The sequence below is a fragment of the Python bivittatus genome, unplaced genomic scaffold, assembly GCF_059951505.1.
Source record: "Python bivittatus isolate LINGU-HERP-01145 unplaced genomic scaffold, Pbiv_v1 ctg000410_np1212, whole genome shotgun sequence".
Classification (NCBI taxonomy): Eukaryota; Metazoa; Chordata; class Lepidosauria; order Squamata; family Pythonidae; genus Python; species Python bivittatus.
In genome coordinates this window covers 11,361,000-11,384,515 of record NW_028277067.1, presented here as the reverse complement: position 1 = coordinate 11,384,515, position 23,516 = coordinate 11,361,000, and the positions used below count along the sequence as shown (strand labels likewise).

Genomic DNA, 23,516 nt, shown 5'->3' with positions numbered 1-23,516 from the left:
TGGGTCAGAATAGTTCTAAAATGGTCTTTTGTGAATCCATTTACAACCACTGTTTTTTAAAATTACATTTAGATAGGGTTATCTGTTCCAAGTGCAATGGAGTAGTAAAACAAATTCAACTTTTAAACCTGCCCAGCTCCATACTTTTCAAATAGTGGCAATCAGGTTTGCATTTTCTCCTCAAGAAGAATGTACAAAAAGCCACAACAAAATTTGGCTCCCATTTCTTTTCTTTTTCTAAAAAAAATAATGGTCTGCTTCTCCTCAGTAAAACTGAGGTAATCTCTGTAGAATATTTCACAGTGACATAGCGGAAAAGACGGTCAAGTAAATGCAAACACTAGAATATCTCAAGTGAGTAGTTCCTGACTGGAATATTTTTGTAACTTTTCATTAAAATATCTCATCTGCGGCCTTCCAATCCTAAGCACACTTCATCTAGTTTCAACAGAATGAAGGTGAGTTTATGCAAAGAATCCTGTCCCATATGTTTCTAGTGATCCTATCACAAATTTCCTTGTATAAACGTATTTTAGCCCAATGATATTTGAGATGTTAATATCTCTCTCCCGTGGAGATCCAATGGACCAACTACTTTCATGAGATTTGTCTGCTTTTTGTTCTCAAAATGCCATTTTCTGTGCAAACAGCACTTGAGCAACCCCAAGTGATGAACAATATGCAAAAGAAACCCCAGCTTTAATAAACTAAATACTTAGCCAAAGAGAAAAGCAACAGGTCTGTATTCCAACCTCCACAGAATGATGTCATCTATGCTAGTCAAAGAAACTCACCCTACTTTCCAAATTAAGCATATTTAAGTAGAATTAGCCAATTTATACCCTCACAATGGCAGTATTACTTTGTCTTTTAGATAGCTGCTTCTTTTCACAAAATGCTAACAACCTGGACGCTGAAATGGAAATATACAAGTTTTAACTTTGCCACATCCTTGAGGGGACAGAATTTATAATTTGAATTTTAGATTAAGTAAAATTAAGCTGCAAATCTGAGAGAGGGAGAAATCTGCCGTCTTTTCCGCTACATCTGAAGTCTCTGCAGTTCTCCATAGAGAGCTCGTAACATTTCCGACCTGCATAATAACTTCTGGCTCATTAGAAATTAGGAAACGTAACTTCTCTTTTCATTAAAAAAATAAAATATTCAAGACTATCAGCTTTTATATAAAATATCAGCAAGCCCAAAAAACAAAACAATTGTTGAGGTAACTTCATACCTTGAGGTAGCTTTTCCCCCCCATTTTTCTCATTTCTCTTTTTCTTCTTCTTTTTCCTCCTTTCCCTTAAAACACAAAGCAATGCCTGACATTTCTGTACACACCTGTTCTTGCAAGGTTTCAAAAAAGGAAAGCAGCTGCTTCAGTGTAAACAGCAAGATCCATGCAGCCACTCCAGCTTAAATTCAAAGATGTCATTCGAGTAACAGGCACATGGAAATACACAGGAACTGGATTTGCCAGTTGCCACAAATAGCCCAGTCTCAAAGATGTTGGTTAAACCCAGACAATCAATGAGTCAACTTGGAACAAAAGTCTTGTCTCTGCTAAGATATAAATATATCAAGGCAAAGAGGGATAATTTGCCCCACATTGTTACTTATTTCCTTTTTAAAGAAAGAAATTACAAAATTAGAATGCAAACATGATTGCATTCTATGTCAATACACCTGCAATCAAATGAATTAATGTTCACAACTCCCATGCCTTGAATCTATGCTAAATGTCAAGTTATTTCAATAGCATTTTTAAGAGAGCCTAACACCCTGAAATCCACGTAAAACAGAATGTCCAAATTCAAATCAATAGGGCTTTTGCAGCCTCTGAATGAAATTAAAACCATTGACTTGGTTTTTCCATCAATTTGGCAAAGCTATACAATTTGTTGCTTGTCCAGAGTATATAATGACCACTCTGGGGCAAATAGCTTTCCACGTCCACCCATCAAACTGCCTTGAGGTAGATAAGGATGCAAGAGAAGATTTTTCGTTGTGTGGACTGTTTCAAATCGATTCCCTATTATATTAGCGCTGGATGTAAGGGTTCAAGGCTCTGTGGGGGAAAATAACTTATCGTAAGAGGAACAGTTCAATTAACTAGACAGATGCCTAAGTTGATGCAGAGACAAAACTTTGTTCTGGGCTCCGGCTGTCAGGTGAGCAGTTCCTGCTCTCCACAAATTCTAAAAACCCCATCATGTATATTTTACACATTTTTTTTCTTTTTAAAGTTTGCATAAGAGTGACTGGGATCAGTAACCATATTACATTCTTCTGATGTCTATATTTGGTATCGCCTCCTAAAGACAATCAATATTTTTGTGGCAGAAAAAAGTATAGGTATTTCAAAATCAGGGTTTTTTTTAACCATTATTTTAATCATACCAATTTTTTTAAAATCACTTTTGATTTCATTTTCACACCCCATTTTTTTCCTTCCTCCAACCCCAAAAAGAAACAGGAATTTCTCTATACATACTCGCTATGTTAGTTCCTACTAGAGTTAATTAGTTCTTTTTCTGGGGATTATCCGACACATTGGCTTGTCTTCTACAGAGGTAAACTGGCAGTAATTTTAACTTGGGGATTAAGTCCTTTACAGCGCAATCCAGTACATACTTGGGATTCTCATTGAATTCAATGCCCAAGGTGTAAGATTGTGCTGTTAAGTGCATAAGTCACCCCTTTTAATCTCATAGATAAGATCAACGAAGTAATCATTTGCTCCAATTCAGAGAAGATGTTCTGTGTATCTTCACTCATTCAAGTATGGGGAAGCCTGCTCCCTGGAGGAGAAGAGGTCACCCAGAAACAGCTCCAACAGTGCCTGCATGAAAGGCACTGTTCATAAATGGGCCACAGTTTGTTAGTGCACCACCCTATAAGCCTTTTGTTATTCTCTGGATCAAGACAGGCACTACTTCTTCTGCTTTTTGGTATGACTAAGCGCTGAGGTTCTTATAAGGGTAAGATGACATATTAAAAGGGACAGTTTCTGATGCTATTAAAACTCTGGAGGAAGATGTCCCCTGCCTTGAATCTTCCCCAGCAGTGTAACACTGTGATGCAAGAAGCTTCTGAAATGGACAGGAGCCCTGACCATTCTGGAAAAAAAGAGGACCTGGGGTCCTAAGGTCCTTTGACCATGAAATCTATATGGCAAGTGGCCTTGAGGTATATCTTCACTTTTATAACTAATGTATTGTTCCCCACTTCCCCTAAAGTGTGTTTTAAATGCCAGGTACACATTATGCACTCAAAACACTTGTGCGCATACTGCATTTTTACTCTCCACTGATTCTGGGGGGAAAAAAAGCAATTATTACATGGACAGAGGCAGCCTTGAAAATTGGCCATCAGGCTTTTTCAAAGTGACAACTACGCAGTCAATGCTTTTGAGGCTGAGATCCTCCAAGAATGGCAGGCCTGTTTGGCCACCTTATCTAAAGCTGTCTTTCAGCAGTTGTCATGAGACAGCCACAAGCTTCCCCAAATATAGTAACTACAGGTCATTTGCTAGACACCAGACAGATCCAACTGCAGTTTCTGTTCAGCAGAAGGCAAGGGCAGATTGCTTTAGCACTGGGGAATGGCTGAGCTGAAGGAGACGTAAATGCTATTTACAAAACAAACCTTTACGCTGCGGTCCACAATTCATTGCTTCTTAGCACTGGCTTTGAAATTCACGTAAAGCAGCTTTCCCCAGCCTTGTGCCTTCCAAATACGTATGGCTTCAACCCTCAGAATTCCCCAACCAACAAAATACTAGTTAGGAAGTACTGGAGCTCAAATCGAATGCATCTAGAGAACAACAGATTGGGGAAAACTGTACATCTTCCAGAATCTATTTGACACACACTTATTTTAACAGAATTTAAGAGCGTGTAACTTCATCTGAAAATATTCAGTGTGCCAACCACAGGCAGAAGCAGAAGCAGAAGCTCTGAAATGTTAAAATGCTGGTAAAATAGGGGTAGGATGCTGGTAAAATAGGGGTAGGATGTGCATATCTGTTTGTTTGGAATAGGGATTTTGCTGTGGTTCAGACTGTTGTGACAAAATGTGTACATACAAAATTAGGAGAGAGGGTACTGGACACTAGGCCACTTTTCTACAAAACCTAAAGTAAAAACCACTTTACCCCTTAAGTTAAAAAACAGTTTTTTAAAAAAATTAAAACTCTTGTGTAGCCTGTGCTTCATGAATAAAATTTGGTTCGAATTTTAAAAAATTGAAATGAGGGAAGAGATTAGATTGGAAAATTGTCTATCAAATAAAACCAAAATCAAAACCAAACATTTTTTAACTGGATTATGAGAAATTTCCACCATTGGAGGGTATTTCTCTGGGTTCAATCTATACTTTGAATAAAATTGAACTGGAAATAATTTTAATCTGGTGATTTAACAGTTCATGAGAATTAAAACTCTATGGTCACAATTTTTGTCTTCTGTTGACCAACTCATTCCACCAGGATTGTTCATTAAGAATTTACATCTCAGGTGGATTAAAGCATATTCCCACTGATTGATTTTCTAATTATTTCAATATTTTCTCTGGCTTAACAAATTAAAATATTTAGAAGGGATGGGGGAAGAGGAGAGGGACAGGAAGAGAGATAGACAGATGTGCTATTTATTTCCTTAATTAAGGATAAACCTGGCTCAATTCAGATATCATACAAATCTATATTTATAATAAAATCCTATACTTGTCAACTAAGAAGTTCCACGGTTAAATAAAATTAACTTTCCAGTAAGAGGTTATAGAACTGGATGCTAAGAGAGCTTAATTATGGTTTAATGTGATGTCTGCACTGGCAAAACATGCTTTATTTGCCAAGTATTCAAAATTAGAAACCCAGGCTTGAAATCAACTTGCAAGGACAACTTGAGATGATTTCTCAGTTAATAAGAGCCATTTTGAGACCATGGCGTCATAGAAAAGAATGTACTAACTATGGAAAGCAGATAAACAGCTTTAAATTATGGTTGTGTTTGGACAACACAAGAACCCACTGATAATTTAAGAATGATTTATTGAATGAACCAAATTTCCTTGCTTTGCACAAAACTCTTAAATTATTAATCAATCACAATTTGGATGAATTTACAGAATACATTGAGTCACAGCATTTTAGCCTAGTCTAGCATGCTGTATGAATCCAGCCCATAAATTACTTATCTATTTGGAAGATCAAATCATGGCTTGGGTTTCAAATTAAACAATAGCTTGAATTCTAAACTGTGGAGACCCACAATCCATGATTTGATATAAATATCTGAATTGAGCCAGTGCACAATTCTAGGAGAGAGTACTGAAAAGACAAAATTGTTTCCTTATTTTCTCTCCCCATTTCTATAAATTTTTAGGACAAGTGGAACATAACATCCGATTTGAAGAATATAACCTTTCCCCATATGTTGACAATTTCCAAGGAAGCAGGGAAAACTATATCTTATTGATATGCAGAATGAATTCTAGACTTTCAAAACATTCTTAAAGTGACAGGAAGCCTCTCAGGGATATGTGTGTATCAAGGGAGATACAGTATTCTAAATGTAATGTTGAGTGACCTTCCTCTAAAACAGAGATGGTCCACTGAGGACATGCAGGTCCAGAGTCAGCCTTCAGGCTCCAGTCTTTTCTCCCAAACACTGGATGGAACATGAAAATCACCCAATTAGATTCTTGAGCTCATTCTCTCACAGCAGAAATATAGCCCAAGAGTTTTGTCTAGATGGGGAAGCTTAGGTTAGAACAATGGACAGCTCCATTGTATGGAAATAGGACTATGGGGAAAAAAATCTGACTTCTGACTTTCATAATCATCAGAACATAGCATCAAACAGAAGCCAGTTACCTGGAAAATATCAGTTTGGTTGTAAAGAATCTGGTTCCATTCTCTGCCCTTCTCTTGCCAAGTGCAAACAATAATTCATGTCAGGGAGAGGGTTGTCCAAATAAATCCTAAAACTATTGGGGGGTGGGAGGAAGCATTGTTATATTTTTTTTATTTTGTCCTTGATCTGATAAAGCATGACAAACTTCCACGTGTGAGCATTCTTGCTTCCCTAGACAAACTCATGCTCATACATAGCCAATTTCTGACGGTGGAGTAGTTTGATTAGGAACTTTTTGTTTACTGGCTGAACCAAATGTCCCCTTCCCCCACCCCCCAAAAAGAGAGATACTGTGTGAGAGTACCTCTGTGTGAGAGTGCACATCTGTATGGGTACAGACATGTATATGCATACAGTCTTGCATGAACAGTATGCCTAGGGAGCCACTCAAACTGCTTTTGGCTCATGATACAGTAAGACACCCATCTCCAAAAAATTACTAAGACCTGCCTACGGTAAACTGAATCCCAGCCACTCTTAGGGTTCTGAAACAGCTCATCATTCTTTCTGCTTGACTTTGTTTCATCCATTGTCATTGTTGTTCATCCATCTGTCCATCTCTCTCTCTCTCTCTCTCTCTCTCTCTCTCTCTCTCTCTCTCTTCTTTCACACACCCGGGTAAAGTAACTTCCTATTTCCTTCGTGCTTGTGTCTGGCTGTTCTGTCCCTTTTGATGTTGTTGTTTCACCTGAGCAAGGATATCACGTATTTTGCGTTGAGCCATCTGGTAAAAAAGAGAGTATGGGGGTGGGGGGTGGGAGGAAGATAAAGACAGATAAGACAAATCACACTCCTACTCCTGACTCTAGGAATTACGGCAATTACATTTCAATAATTCTAGAGGAAGATACTAGGTTTCAGATGGGTGGCTTGTTGAACCAAACCAAAATTAGAAACTGTGACACTGTGTCAATAAATGAAGAATTCAGTTAATTACAAGTTTATCCTTGCTAGGTATCATAACTAAAAGCAATTATAAACCAGGTGCTTCTAAACTTGGCAACTTTAAGATGTGTGGACTTCAATTCCCAGAATTCCCCAGCCAGCATGGGAGTTGAAGTCCACGCTTCTTAAAGTTGCCAAGTTTAAAAAACACTGTTCTAAATCATTTCCATTCTGTGTGGCAGAAGAGGGTGCTTAAGGAGAACAGAGCTGACCCACACACACCCTCCTCCTGCCCACCCAAATATGAACGGACTGCAATTCACTCTTTAGCACCCAGTGGTGTCAGCTACTTGTCGAGAGTTACAAGACATCATCTACTTGAGAAGGTCAGTTACTCTGGGCAAGCTGAAGGGAAATATCAGGGAAGCTGACACCTGTTAGGTTACTAAGAGAATTTAAGATTCCCACTTCCTGAAAGAAAAACAAAAGATGGTTTGGGTGCGGACTTACTAGAAGTGAAAAACACTGGTAACCTCCTGCGAAGGCCTTAGTGGGGGACAGCATCACAGGGGAGGGGGAACATAAAAGTGAGTACCTCCTATAGTTGTCAATGGTTCTCTTATTTACAATTATTAGAAAGATTTAAAGTAGGCAAAAGAATTTATGGTTTTGAACATTGTAAGACTGAGTTTGAAATAGAATTGTGTACAAATGATGAACATTTAATTGCTAAAATATATAAACTTTTATTGAAATCTGAAACAGAAGAACAAGTGAAAGTGGGCTAAAATTTTTGGTCATACAGGTAGCCCCCAGTTTAAGGACAAGTTCCATTCCCAAGGTCTGCCCTTAAGTCGAATTTGTATGTATGCTGGAACAGTACTATTGTATAATACTGTACAAGTAGTATTGTGTAATTAACTCAAACGATTGTGTATTTAACTTGAATAATTGTGCATTTAACTCACATTTTGCTAAAAATAGGCTCTGTTCTTAATTATGTAATCCAGGTTTTCTTATACAGATGGAAAAATGGGAAAATATGTGGCTGAAAGGATTGAAATTTACATTATGTTATAATCTTAAAGAGAATTTTTATAAAATAATGTACTGTTGGTATATGTCACCAGAGAAATTGTCTAGAATGTATAAAGACACTTCAAATTTATGTTGGAAATGTGAACAACAAGAAGGGACATTTTATCATGTTTGGTGAAAAAAGCTAGAAAATTCTGGATTCAAATACATGCACTGATTCAGAGGATTTTAAAGATTAATATACAATTTAGACAGAGGTTTTTCTTTTGGGATTGATGGACAAACAGTTGTCCATTAGACACCACAATTACTACAGAAACTGTTGAGTTTAGAGGGTGCCATTGGGTTAGTGTTTGTGGAATCAAGATGGCCCCAATGGCAAGGAGAACCTATTCCTAATTTCTGCTGATATGCCAACTACAGCCCTACTTGGGCTAGGGTAGCCTAGTTGTAGTGATCTATGTCTTACTTGTCTCATAACTGGATTACTGCATTACACGCTATATGAAATTGCTTTTAAAGATGGTCCCAAAGCTGTGAATAATCAAGAGTTAAGCAGGGTGGTTAAATGAGGCCACATAATACAAATCCTGAAAGCTTCACAGGTTGCCTGAGAGCCATCAGGACCAATATAAAGTGTCCACATTTATCTATAAAGCTCTAAATGGTTTAGGACCCAAGAACTTAAAAAGACTGCCCACTCCAATTCCATCCACCTTAAGCATTGCAATTACTGAGTATGTCCTACCTGTGGTGCCACAGGCTGGTAAGACTCAGTGGCTATGAATTGGTTTTTCTCAGTTGCAACATCTCAATTATTTAACTCTTTCTTATGGGAACTACAGCTGCCCACTCCCCAAAAAACCCCTTCTTTTAAACGATAACTGAAGATGTGCATATTCACCTGGACATTTGAAAGAAAACACCTTAATGACTGGACTTTCTTATATATTGCCTATTATATTGTTTTTCAAAATGAACTTTGCTTTAACTTGTATATTTATAGTTTTTAAGGATTGTTGGTTTATTTAAGTTTATTTAATATAGATTTTACTGCTCTTTTCTCAACCACGTTGGGCTCCTCCAGGAAGAAGATACTATAGAAATAAGATAAAATAAAATAAAATAATATTAAACCATGGCTTAGCAAAGAGGCAACTGGGGGCTCTGCTTTTTTAAACCTATTTTGGGGCAGCCAGTAGCTGAAGGGAGCATGGCGGTAATGCATGATATCATCAGAGACATGGGATGAGATTTGGGGCCTTTTTTGGTATTCTCTGCTCTGTAAGGTTGATACATTAAACCTATCTGAGGCTTAACAGATCTATTTACTGTCTATTTTTGAAATGCAATGTACTGTTGAAGGAGCAAGATGCTCAGGGGTCCTGCCAAGAAGGTCTGAGAAATTGAATGCCACCTGCAAGCTGCTTGCTCTTGGTCTAGCATTAACTTTGAACTTTGAAAATCTTAGTATACATGAATTTAAAAAGTACGCAGTGATCTGTATTAGCTGCTACCTGGCTAGCATAGAAATGTCCGATGATTTTGACAATGACTTGCTCATTCTCATCAGGGGTTTGATCCCGGGGAACAACTACCTCAGCTGCTGTCAGGTTCTGCAGTTCATTGACCTACAGAGAGGACAAAAAGTAAAACAATTTGACTTCATTTAAAATACTAATCATCATATACTGAAAGGAGCAAATTCCCTTGCAGATACCCTATTTGGTGGTCATGTCCCACTTTATTAGGACACACAAATGAGAAATTCCAGCTTGCTCGTACTCAGATATTCAGCAATTTAAAGAGAATTACTCAGCATTTTGAAATATAAATATGTGGCACTCCCTTCAGAATTCTTACTTTTATATACTCTAAAACTGGGCCCACACATTGCAATAAGCTTTGTTTTTAAAAACAAAACAAAAAACTATGGTTCAATAAATAAGGCACAGTTGGCTAAGTTAGTGCAACACTTCAAGTTAAAACCAGCAAATTATGTTATGGCTAAACACCCACTATGGAGCCAATTTTAAACATATATAAATCTAAAAGACTAATTTTATACAGTTCATTTATATATCTGAAAACTAGTTCAGATATAATCATGATTTGTACTACTAATAATTAAGATTTCAAACTATGAGTTACATTCAGGCATCCAAACTCTGATTTGTGAGATTTCTCTTTTATTTTCCACAAGAATTTTCAAATAATATTCCCACTAGTAGCCCATGAAAGCAGAGCAACATCTCAAACAGTATTTTGCTTGCTCAGATATAACAGCAAACCAGAGTTTCCTCAACTGTAGCTGGTAGTTTTCCCTCCAACCTGATTTCAGATCTTGGTTTATTGACCACTTATACACTGCTCTTTATCAGAAACTAATTCAAGCACCACAGAAAACCACAATTTAGTCTGATGTTAATGTTTAAATCTCCTCAGAACTTTCTGCATGCCTCAAATTTTAACTGTGCTTCATTTATCGGACATTTGGGAAACAGGTACAGTTGCAAGAAAAAGTATGTGAACCTTTTGGAATTTCATGGTGTTCTGCATTAATTTGTCATAAAATGTGATCTGACCGATATCTAAGTCAAGAGTATTGACAAATATACTGTGTCTAAAATAATAACACAAAAACAATTCTGATCCTTCATGTCTTTATTGAGAACAACCATAAAAACCTCATAGTGCTAGTGGAAAAAGTATGTGAACCCTTGAGTTGACCTCAAAAAAGCTAATTGGAGTCAGGTGTTAGCATACCTGGAGTCTTGTTAAGAAAATGAGTTTGGAGGTGTGGACTAGAGCTATGTTGACTGATAAAAACCACTCAAACTTTTTGAGTTTGCTCTGCACAAAAATAATATGCTTATGTGAGCCATGCCTTGCCAAAAAGAGCTTTCAGAGGATCTACAATCAAGAATTGTTGATTTACATAAAGCTGGAAAGGGTTACAAAGTGATTTCAAAGACCTTAGAAATTCACCAGTCTACAGTTAGGCAAACAATCTACAAATGGAGACACTTTGGGACTGTGGCTACTCTACCAAGAAGTGGGCACCCAGTCAAAATGACCCCAAGAGCACAATGAAGACTCATCAATGAGGTAAAGAAACAAGCCTAAATTACAGCCAAAGATTTGAAGGCATCATTGGAACTGGCTAACATCTGTGTTCATGAGTCTACAGTATGTAAAACATTGAACAAGCAGGGTGTCTATGGCAGGACACCACGAAGGAAGCCGCTGCTTACTACAAAGAACATTGCTGCACACCTGAAGTTTGCAAAAGAGCACATTGACACTCCACAGCGGTATTGGCAAAATGCTTTGTGGACTGATGAAACAAAGATTGAACTCCTGCTCCTGCTGTCTGAAGATGCCGGTCCCAGATGCTGGCGAAACGTTAGGAAACAAAACTTCCAGAACACGGCCACACAGCCCGGAAGACCCACACCAGCCATCGTATTCCGGCCGTGAAAGCCTTCGACAGCCCGGAAGACCCACACCAGCCAAAGGTTGAACTATTTGGAAAGAACACGCAACACTACATCTGGTGTAAAAAGGGCACTGCATAGCATCATGAAAACATCATCCCAACCGTAAAGTATGGTGGAGGAAACATCAAGATTTGGGCCTGCTTTGCTGCATCAGGACCTGGCCAGCTTGCAATCATTGAGGGGAAGATGAATTCCCAAGTGTATCAAAAAATTCTTCAGGATAATGTGAGAATGTCTGTATGTCAGCTGAAACTCTGTAGAAGTTGGGTGATGCAACAGGATAATGACCCAAAACACCAGAGCAAGTCCACAACAGAATGGCTTCAGAAAAACAAAATCCGCCTTTTGGAGTGGCCAAGAGCCCAGACCTCAACCCAATAGAAATGCTATGGAATGACTTGAAGAGAGCCATACACATGAGATGTCCAAAGAATATGACAGCTACAGCAGTTCTGCCAGGAAGAATGGGCTAAAATCCCTCCTGAACAGTGTGCAGGTCTGATCCACAGCTACAGGAAGCACCTGGCTGAGGTTATTGCTGCCAAGGGGGGGGGGGGGTCAACCAGTTATTGATTCCAAGGGTTCACTTACTTTTTCCACTAGCATTTTGAATGTTGAATGAGTGTGTTCAATAAAGACATGAAGGATCAGAATTGTTTTTGTGTTATTATTTTAGGCACATTATATTTGTCAATACTCTTGACTTAGATGACAGTCAGATCACATTTTATGACAAAATAATGCAGAACACCATGAAATTCCAAAAGATTCACATACTTTTTCTTGCAACTGTATGTAGTTGCATCATATTAAACCTGCATTATTTAATGTCCCATCTTGGGCCACAGCTGAAGCAACCAGTCTCACAGGGGCTTTTTTCCAAGATGACTTTTTGCAGCCCCACCCTGCACTCACTGTTTTGCCCCCTTTGCCAATGACTCTTCCTGCTGCTGAGGCAGGGACTCGAATGTGCGTCTCAAGTTTCACTTCTTCTTTGGGCCCAAAAAAGTTCTCCTCTTTCAGCTTTCCATAAATTCGTCCTTGAGCCTAAAAGAAATCAAGCCACCAAAGAGCAATTAAACAGCTAGTTCATTTCCTTCTGAAATTATAATGTTTTTTAGCTTTACCCAATCCTGGAAGAGTGGTACTAATTATATCTTAAAATAAATACATTTCAAAATAGTGCATCCCTCCTACTGTTTGCTCTCTCTGTTAAAACTTAAGATTGTAAGCTACTGTGTGTGTGTGTTTCTGTGTGTGTGTGCTTCAAGTCATTGCTGACTCTTGGTGACTGCCTGGACTAGTCCCTGCAATTTTCTTGGCAAGATTCTGGAAGCAGTTTGCCATTCCTCCTTCCTAGAGCTGAGAGTGTGGGACTGGCCCAAGGTCACCCAGCTAGCTTTGTGCCTAAGCTGGGGCTAGAAGTCACAGTCTCCCAGTTTCTAGCCTGATGCTTTAACCACTACACCAGACTGGCTCTCCAGTAATGACAATAGTGATAAATAATAAACATAATTAAATGGGCCAGCAGAACACAGCTAAACTTAACAGCTGTGCACAAACTCAATATGCTTGAACTACTTTACTATTTTCCAATTTCTGTCACATTAAATATTAACATTTGGCAGCAACTTCTGAAAGGGCTCTGAGGGCTACATGGGGTCCTGGAGTAGCAGGCTATCAGTCTGTTTTCTGTACAGGTAGTCCTCATTTAGCTACCACAATTGGGACTGGCAACTCAGTTGTTAAGCAAAGCGATCACTAAGTGAAACCACAACTGTGCTTGTGATCTTACAAAGGTCATAAATGCGAGGATTGGTCACAAAGTTACTTTTCCATTGCCATTATAACTGCAGTCACTAAATGAGGCAGCTGCTAAACAAGGAGTATCTGTACAGCTTTGGGTGTGGGTTTGTTTTTGTTAAGATTTCCTTCTATGATGCTTTCATTCTTGGAGCAATGGTAAAGAGTTACATTTTAGAAAGAAAGAAATCCATTTCTATAATTGTGTGTAACCTCCTCTAAATATAATTCATGGCTGACAAAACAGAAGAAAGAAACCTTAAATTGGGCTTCTGGTGGTCCAGTGATTATCACCATGCGCACTTTGGAATCTGGCGTCTCTGGAGGAGCAATCTGGAGAAGACAAAAGGAGGCAGTGAAATGAAGTACTAATCTGTCTACACAACAATGTCCAAGCTGAGCAGGGAAATCGATCTAGTCGTGAAAGCAAGTATTATGATTTATTTTAAAAATGGTGATATCCTCCCAAAAATGTTTTCCCAGATTTTCTTACAAGTAGGTTAAAGTATGGAAAAAGAAATGCACTATGAATTTTGTCGAGGCAGTCAGAGAGGCACTATCAGACTGGCGCTAGACCATGAACTAAAGAAGGTGGATGAAAAGAAGGAATTTGCAGAGAATCCTTTTAAAGCAAAAAGGCAATCTGGTGACCTCTACTTGTATTGGACTGGAGCTCCCATGACCTCTTGCCTTCGGCCAAGATCAAAGACAGGACCTTTCATGAGTTGAAATCCAAGGCATCTGGCAGATACCAGGTTGACTTTTTGATGAAAAGATTTGTTTAAATCTCTTTAAACAACAGATTTATGCCATGGTTTCCAGGCAGCTACACAAACATCTCTTTATATTTTGATGAGATAAACTTGTTTGGGGAGGGGGGTCAGTATCAATTGTTTGGACAGATACAGGAATTCTTATTATATATTATTTTATATTATTCCGTGGAATTATCTTTTACCAGATCTTGCAAGAGATGAAAACACACAGTGCTGACACATCACACATCACATTGTTGACTAAAGTATGATCACTTATGCTAAGCCATAAACCATGACTTTTACATCCTTATGGTTGGGTTCACACAACACATTAAACCTAAACCAAACAAAGCATGTTAGGGCAGTGTCACGTGCAAGACTGAAAACCCATTCTGCAAAGGCCATAAAAAATGCTTAGTTGTATCAATGCCTAGATTTAAGTCTAATTCATTGAGTTGCTCCCTAATGAACTGAAGGGGGGGGGGGTGTTACGTAAAACTCTTAACAGATTGCAATTCAATTGGTAGGCCAGTCACAGGACAGCTAATTTGTGAACTATACTGTTTTACACATGACACTGATTCACCTGCATAAATTAGTGCCACTTAAAACACTGATGTCTAACTTAGGAAGTTTCTGCCTTGTTTTTCAAAACCAATATGGCTGTAGCTACTGCACAGAAAATTTCACCGCAATCACTCAGTATCAGGGATTACAGCACTGAAACAACAGAGAGGTACGGGCACCTTGATTGAGGCACTTGCGAATCTGGAGAGCTGTTTGATATGCTGTCCCTTCTTGCCAATGATCGCACCTACAGCCTGGGCAGGGATGAAAACATGCACGGTCTCTTGCTCAGGAGGCTGCCAACAGAGTATTTTTATGGACACCAATCAGTATCAGAGAAACTGGACATCCTCAACTGATATTCTAAAAACAGATTTCTACTACTAACCATTATGGGCTGAAGTGCCATGATATCATTACATGTTTAGTGCAGGAAGAAGAAATGGTATGTGAATTTGGCTGGAGATGAAATAGGATTGAAGTGTTTATAATGACTGGAAGCAACAAATTAGGATATGTGGCTATAGAAGCTTAGTCAAAACTCAGATTTATTGTACATGCTTCTTCTGATACACTACTGACTCTACAAGAATCAGTGAAACACATCAGGTGGGACACCTGACCCACTTTAAAAACCTTGTCCACTTTGCAACTCTCCAATCTTGTATCCAGACATGACATTCCATGTGAAATAAAATAACCCAAACCTCAGTAGAAAAAAGATCCTCAACCCTGTTCTAAGGATGCATTTATATGCATTTTGCTGAATGCAGCTGAACTTAGTGGGAATCAAAGAAACATGCAGCTTAGTGGGAGTTATAAACCACGATTCCACTGAGATAAACTGCCTCTTTTTTCTGCGTAATTCAAACGACTGGCTTGCACAGTTCCATGCCAAAAGTTGCTCGTATAAAAACAGAGCTCAATGTTACCAAAAAAGAATTGTATGGAGCTGCTCCAGAGACGCTACTTGGAGGAGGCGGCACGGCGTTGGAAGAGGCAGGAAAGAGACCAACAGCAGCTAGGTTAAGGCCAGGTATCAAGTGTGACTGTAGCTAAAATAAAAACAGAAAACAAGATAAAGGGAAGGAGAATGGGATGTTTAATTCTTTTCATTGGGACTTAACTGTTAACTCTGAGATGCTTACGGAAAAGATCACCTTGTTTTTCTTTAAGTGCTCACACTTAATATTATGCTTGAAAGCTCTTGCCCTGGGAGAGATGCTTCTATTTTTCCACATCATCCTCAATATGTTCCACAATTCCTTTAGAATTTACTTTGATATTTTTGAGTCTGCTTTATTATTACTTTAATGACTTTAATTTATTAAATTGTTATGGCTGCCACTCCAGAAGACGACTTACGAAATTAAAAAAACAAAACAATTAAAACAGAGCCCATATAAAGAGGCAGCCTATACTAAAACAACTAGAATATACTACAAATATGACAGCCCCCCCTCAAAAAAAAATACATAGTGAACACATTAATCTCAGGCCTGGGAACAGAGCCAGGTCTTCAGGGGGGATGCTGTTCCAGAGGGTAGTGGCCATGAGAAAAAAGGCATGCCTCTTCAGTCCCGCAAGATTTAATTGAAGGAATCTGATGCACACCCACTCTGCTCAAATATACCAGAAACAATTGGAGAGAGGTGGTTCCTCAAGTTACTAGGTCCTATGCCATGAAGGGGTATGTTGTTATTCTCTGCTATATATACCTCTCCCCATTACTTTGTAGCCTCTTTTGCCTGTGAACCTTTCCAGTCTGAAAATGCTCTAGAACAGGTATTTCTTCATCATGTCTTCTCTGGAATTTAATTTAAGACTGGGAAGCCTGGGAGCCTACAGAGTGGGGTGAGGTGACTGTGCAATGAAAGAGATGAAACTCACATACTTTGCAAGTTACATGCACCTTCCCCCAATAATTTCACCAACATTTTTCCTGCTCTGACTGGAATCAGTCCCACAACATTCTCCAGTCCTGACTATAGCTTTTGAAGGAGATTGCCTCAGAACAAATCACGTTAATGATGTCAGGGTCTTTTGATGGTAAATTATTCAATACAGACAGCCTGGTCTTGAGGCATATATGGTATGATAAGAACATCTGAATCTTAGGGAAGGAAATAAAACAGATATAAACACACTTACACTCATGGCCGCGACATCATTCTCATAGGCTTCCCTCACTTTCTTCATAATTTCTTGCTCTGCTCTGCAGCAGTTCTCAATGGAGCCTTTCACGGTGATAGTCCTTTCAGGGTTGTATAATGTCAAGTCCTGAAGGCTGGGTGGGAACATCACAATAAAAGAAGTGGTTCTGTCACAAACCCTTACCTGGCAGAACCTCACAGACTCCATTACTGCATTTAATTCAACCAATTTATAAAAGAAGACATCCCAGGAATCTTCTTTGGCACAACATTTTAGCAATATTCTTTGCATGAGTAAGTAGCACTGTTGCATGCTCTGCCATTATTTTACAGGGAAAGGCAGGGATCACAGGGACCCCTACCTATCAGGCCACCTTTTTGATATATAACGGCTACAGGCTGGGAGACAAAATTCCAGAATTTGCTCCTCCCTAATATTTAGAAGATAAAGGAGCTTCTTCTTCTCCCATAATCATATCCAATTCTGTTTCAGCCTTTTGCCTGCCACATCAGTTGGTAATGGATTCAGGGGCCAAGGCACCCATACAGAAGTTTCTCATCTATATATTAGCCCCTTATTTTTGCAGAAATAGAAGACTACTTGTCAAAAAACTGGCAAATGGGGCCTGGGGATACATATTTAGGATTGTATAATATGCACACAGATTGTTTACATGTATACTCTCTGTCAGAATAGGAGAGCTTAAACAGTTGAGAACTGCATGGAAAGTAAGGTAGGAAAGAACCAAAAGACTTACGAGGAGATGGTGATCTTTGTCTCTGTGTCCTGTTCCACTTTCTTCAGGTTGCGGCCCTCCTTGCCAATCAGTCGCCCCACAAAGTTGTTGTGGGCTAGGATTTTCAGAGGTACTTCATCAGCGCTTGAGTATGGAAAATGAATTAAGTGAATTAAAACTCAGTGGTAGATCATTTGCTGGGCATGCAGAAAATCCCTGCTTAAATCCCTTACCTTTCCAACAAGGAGATACAGCTAGTCCTCACTTAGCAATCATTTGTTTAATGACATTTGAAGTTACAACGGCCTCATAAAAAGTGTTTTACAACCTGTACTCGCACTTATGACCATTACAAACTGTTGCACCACCCCCACAGTAACATGATCACACTTTGCAACCTTTTTTTACAACAGTCATTAAGCAAATCACCATGGTCATTAAGCAAATCATGTGGTCATTAAGCAAAATCTGGCAAAAAACATCCATTGGGGAAGCTGGATTTGCTTAACGACTGTCATAAAATGGTCGTAAAATCGAGTCCGGTCACATGGTGACTCGCTTAACGACTGCCCCCTTAACAACCAATTTTCCAGTCCCTATTGTGGTCATTAAGCGAGGACTACCTGTAAAGATTATCGGAAACTGTGGAGAAGCATGGCCAGGTAGTTGGTGCCAATAAAACTGGGTTCGATCCCTACAAGTAGTCCTTGTTCAGCGACTGCCTTGTACAGCAACCATTTACAGTTATGACAGTGATAAAAAAGTAACTTTGTGACCAATCCTCACATTTACAGGTCTGTAAAGCAAAGGAAAGCTGAAGTAATATCATAAGCACAGCCGTGGTTTTGCTTAGTGACTGCTTTGCTTAACGACCAAGTTGCTTAACACCCAATTGTGTTCACTAAATAAGGATTACCTGTATGTCCTAAGAGACCTATATTGGCCTGCTACTTCCAGTCTTATGCCCCAGTTTATTGCGCTGAGAGGAATAGGACCTTCTAGCTGTTGCAAGGTCAGATCGCAGCTGGAATCTGCCTTTGGAACAGTTATTGCTTGATCACAAGAAGGAAGAGCTTTACAAAGCAAAGCTAGCAATGGGAACTGCAGGTCCTCCATTTCTCAAAGCTGCTTGCCAATATCCTCTCGTCCCTCCATTTACATCTGTCTTTTTCAACCATTGTTAACAATAGCAGTATCAACAGCAGTACTAAGAATACCATCTCAACTAATAAAAAGCTAAAGTTGAAGTTCAAGATGGTCTCAGTTCAGTTCTCATTCTTACATGAATTCATTACATAACATTAGACAAAACACTCTCATTCAGCCTCAGAATTAATCAGTTCTACTAACTTACCTTTCACGGCTGCTGTAAAAATTATAATTCACATACAACAGTCTGAACCCTACAAAGTTTTATCCAGAAGTCATATATGACTAAGTCAATTTCTGTATTATTCTTAATTTGCATAGTTTCTTCTGAGTTTCAAAACTGGATTGTTCTTTAGGGAAGAAAGGCTGCAAGATCAGATGCAGGCATGTGTCTTAGAGAAGCTAGTGTGTTAGTTAAGATCCTCCTCCTAGACAGTAGCCATGAAATCCAACTGACTTGTGAAAGAAAAAAAAACCTGGCAGCAGCCAGAGGCAAAACATAAACTGGCTACAGAATCTTCCACTTTCAATCCTTGGCCTTTCCCTGGAAAGGATCTCATGTAGCAATACTAGAAAAATACTCTGGATGGTCTTTCTAGAAAGCCCTCCCAATCTTGGCACTAACAACGGCCCATCTTACGTCTTGGTGTCTTTCGCCTCCTTCTGCATGATTTCCAAGATCATCTTGCAAGCAGCAGAGCAGCCTTCTGGGGTTGAATGGACGCTTATTGCCTTCTCAGCCGCTCCAGCATTTTCCTTCCGATGCACATCAATTCTACAGTGAATTCAAAGAGGAGTGAGAAATCACTCAAATTATTGAATCTGAACACATGAATAATAGTATATGCCTAAGGATCAGAAACCCAGTAAAAGGTCAGGAGATGCTTCAACACCTTGGCTTCCTCGTCTTTACAAATTATCTCCAGTACCTGATATCTCTCATCTATCCCCATTTTGGGTGCATGTATATTCTGATTTTATTCACTGTTCTTCCAGATAGCCTAATAAATACAGGCCATTGAGTAATCTACAAATCAATGAAAGCATCTTATTAAAAAGGTAAAACAGTATAAGACCAGAGTAAAAAACAGTTAGCAGTTACAGCCATAACAACAATAACAAAAATAGCATGAAAATCACAGCAATTCCTAATTTGGTGATGGAAATATCACAAATGTAGGTGCCAGAAGTCTATTACAGCTAGACTTCTTAGGCTCCCATCTATCTCCAGTACAGCTATGGTAAAATTAGAAGCTTCCTCTTCCAATTATCCATAGTTTAGTGTGTCATCCAAACCCTATACTGCGGTCAACTGCCTTTTTTTAAGAAGCCAGCTTTACTATGGTTTCAAAGCATCTAATTTCAAAGAAGCCATAGTAATGATCAACCACAGTAAGCTGTAGTGATCTTAATTATCTTGCACTGAACTCCGCTTTAACCTACACATCCGCTCTGAAGCAAATTTTAACAACAAAAATGCTGAAGCTTGGATAACTCCTAATTCATTCTCATAAGGAGGAGAACAAAGAACAAAGGTTGAGAGCAGAATAATACAGTAGCAAAACAACTTTCCTCAATCTGGTGCCCTCCAGATCTATTGGAGCTCCAGACCACAGAATTTCCACCTAGAACTGGAGGAGACAGGCAGAGGAATACTGGGTTTGGGTTTTGGACTATGACTCTGTAATCCTTGCTTCAAATCCTTGTTGAGTTATTATGGTCACTACCCAGCCCAGCTGTATCATAGGGTTGTTGTGGGGATACTGCAGAAACTGAGAGAGAGGACAACAATGTACATTTCTTGGAAGAAGAACAGGAGAAATATGCATTTTTATGTTCAAGGATAGTGCCTTCAGACAGTGCCTTCAGATCTTTGCTTATTTACCTCTGAGTTAGGTTGTGGTGGATCCATTTGTTTTCTGTTTGTTTTCTAGCTGCTTTCCTGTGATTTTAATTAGTGTTTTGCGGAGTCCCTGGAGTTCTCCGAGCTTGGCTGTTTTCTTGCAAACATTTCCTTACCAGGCTAGGTAACATCTTCAGTGCTGCAATGGGATGGGGTTTGCTCTGTGTTTATATGCAGTGGCATGCCCTGCCAGTGTTGGTGGGGGTTTTGTTTTGTTCCTCTGGTAGTTCCTTGATTAGGGTATTGTTTACTGCTGTTTGTACATCTGGTGATAATCCATTCCATTCTAGCACTGAAGATGTTACCTAGCCGGGTAATGAAACGTTTGCAAGAAAATAGCCAAGCTCAGAGAACTCCAGGGACTCCACAGTTCAACCCTGAGCTACACATATTCGCTTCTATTAGCGTTTTGCATTAGCTCCAATGCACTAATGCACACCCAGAGAAGACAGAGGAAGCCATGGTTGATAGACTTGATGAGATTCTCAAAAGTTTAAACAATAAAAGGCAATGTATAAAGCTATGCTGTACATGAATTAAAAAAAGGAATGAATGGAAAATTATGGTAAATGATATCGATGTAAAATTAGATTTTGCTGCATTTCCTTTTATTTTCTCTTAAAGGAAGATAATGAAATAATTTCTTTGGCTTACTATTTCTTATTATTTTTTTGTACTTTGCATAACTTTGCTTACCTGAAAGGGAACAGCATCCTAGGGGTGTGTGTGTGTCTGTGTGTGTGTATACACACACACACACACACACACACACACGTTCTGCATTTTACTGCCTTTGCTGAAATATTACTTTCAGTTCTTATTTATGTATTTTAGTTTAGTGGCCATTATTTTTTACAACCAGTGATGTATATATAATTGTAAAAAAAATAAATGGCACCTCAAATCATCAAGGTGGTTCTTTCACCTTGGCCTCATCTTGACCCTGGGAAGGAAATACCTTTGTTTTCTACTTTTTGCTTTTCCTTTTGCCAATCTTGAGCAATAAACCAGGATAGGGAACCCATTTCAACCCAAAGGTCAAACTGATTCTGGCCAAATCTTACAAATTGGATGCCAACTATAGATAGGGCATAGTCCAAAATGTAATTTTCTGGGTTGGATTTGCTTTGTCCCCTATATCACCTTCGCAGACTTCAATTCCCAGAATTCCCAGCCAGCAACTCCCAAAATTCCCCTGCGCTGAGCGTTGAAGTCCACCCATCTTAAAATTGCTGAGGTTGAGGAACCCTGCCCTACGTGGAATTCAGCCACACGTGAAAAAGTAGAAGCTAAAAAAATGCCTGCTAAGAAGATAGCGCCTTACTTGGACTGTGTTTGCTTCGTTATGTTGCGGATGGTGGCACCTTCTTTGCCAATAATGGCTCCCACGTACTGAGTAGGAACAAGAAGTCGAAGGGGGATATCTACTGGTTGCTGCTTCACTGGAGCTCCTGAAGCCACAGGAGAGCCCTGTCTTGGAGCACCCCGTGTCCCAAAGCCGCCTCGACGTCCATTCTCTGCACCCTGCACAGTCTGTTCATCAGGTATGTAGGAGACCTTCAGTGCATGGTTTTCCAGTTGGTGTCCATTAAGTTTCATGATGGCTCTGGAGAAGAAAAAGAGAGAAATAAAATGGATGGGGAAGTAACCATTAAATATCTTAGCTATATCTCATATATCAGTCCTGAAGCCTGCTTTAGGAAGCCAACACTCATGTAGCACAACAGCGCCATCCATCCCAAGATGGTTTCAGCAAGCTAGAGACCATGCCAAAGTTTGCAAAAGGACACAAAGAATCTTTAGAAAAAAATATCCTAACAGGATGTTTTCACCATTCTCACCTGAAAGCCTGAGTTCACATATGAAGAAAATAGAACCCTGCAAAATTTAGTGATTTTACTCATTTAGGAAAGCTATGCGCATGTTGCTGCCAACCTTTGATATACATTATGAGAAATGAGTAAGTGTGGAGTCACATCAAGACCAAAGATATTGGCCAACAAAGCTATCTTGGAACTATAGTATAGCAGACGAACTAAACCTTTTCCTAAAGTGATAAACTGAAAGCCAACTCCCCTATCTCACAACCAATGCTACTTCATCCTTTCCAATGCAATCTTTTTTCTTCCTGTCTGCCTATTTATTTTGTCAAAGGAAAGGGAAAGTGTAACATGTGGAAAATTCTTTCAGTTCACTATTAATTCAAAATAGGGAAATCTTTCAGTTGTTGTTATTATTGTTGGCCGCACAGTCAGCCAGATATTTAGACTGGATTGGGCATTTTTATCCACCTATTAAGTCCTTCCCAAGGACCTGGGATAGGCAGATGTTGTTGTTTGATGGTGTTAAAGGTATTGTCGCAGGATATAAGCTGTTCCAAGTAAAGCTGCATTTTGTACTTGACTGATGGTGATTTTGTCAATGCTGGTGGTCTTCAAGTGGTGCTCCAGATGTTTTGGGATTGCACCCAAGGCGCCTGTTACTACTGGTACTATCTTTGCTTTCTTTTGCCACAGTTGTTCTACTTCTATTTGCAGGTCTTTGTATTTTGTCATTTTCTCCAGTTCTTTCTCTTCTATTCTAGGTATCACAAAGTCCACTATCCACTTTTTTGTCTTTCTTATCAACAATTGTTAAGTCTGGGGTATTATGTGGCAGAGGCTTGTCTGTTTGAATTCTAAAAGTCCCAGAGCACTTTAGCTCCCTCATTTTCTATTCCTTTGTCTGTTTTGTGGTCCCACCAGTTCTTGCTTGAAGGCAAATGGTATTTCCTGCAGATATTCCAATGCACCATTGTTGCTACTTTGCCATGCCATTGTTTGTAGTCAGTCTGTGCAATCTTCTTGCAGCAGCTAACTAGGTGGCCCACTATTTCTTCAGCTTCTTTGCAGAGGTGGCATTTGCTGTCTGTTGCTGTTTTCTCAATTATGGCTTTGTATGCTGTGTATGCATTGTTGGGTCTTGATCTTGTGCAGTCAGAATTAGCCCCTCTGTCTCTTTCTTCAACTTTCCTGCTCTTAGCTATTGCCAGGTCTTCTTGTTATCTGCTTTGCCTGCTAGTTTTTTTTGTATACTAGCCATGTAATACTTTGCCTTGCCATGTCT

The 23,516-nt window shown here is 39.2% G+C and overlaps 1 protein-coding gene across 1 annotated transcript in view; it reads right to left on the bottom strand.

Annotated features, from left to right (window-relative positions):
- Positions 1-2,469: 2,469 nt before the first annotated feature.
- The window catches only part of IGF2BP1 (insulin like growth factor 2 mRNA binding protein 1), a 66,413-nt gene continuing 45,366 nt past the window's right edge, over positions 2,470-23,516 (bottom strand). The window contains exons 6-15 of the mRNA XM_007428918.3: positions 21,736-22,017; positions 19,149-19,283; positions 17,381-17,503; positions 16,621-16,756; positions 15,402-15,524; positions 14,649-14,765; positions 13,403-13,477; positions 12,257-12,388; positions 9,359-9,472; positions 2,470-6,642 (exon numbers count right to left, since the gene is read on the bottom strand). Coding sequence (XP_007428980.1) covers positions 6,550-6,642; positions 9,359-9,472; positions 12,257-12,388; positions 13,403-13,477; positions 14,649-14,765; positions 15,402-15,524; positions 16,621-16,756; positions 17,381-17,503; positions 19,149-19,283; positions 21,736-22,017 — 1,330 coding nt within the window. The 3' untranslated portion in view covers positions 2,470-6,549. The remainder of the gene's footprint in view (positions 6,643-9,358; positions 9,473-12,256; positions 12,389-13,402; positions 13,478-14,648; positions 14,766-15,401; positions 15,525-16,620; positions 16,757-17,380; positions 17,504-19,148; positions 19,284-21,735; positions 22,018-23,516) is intronic.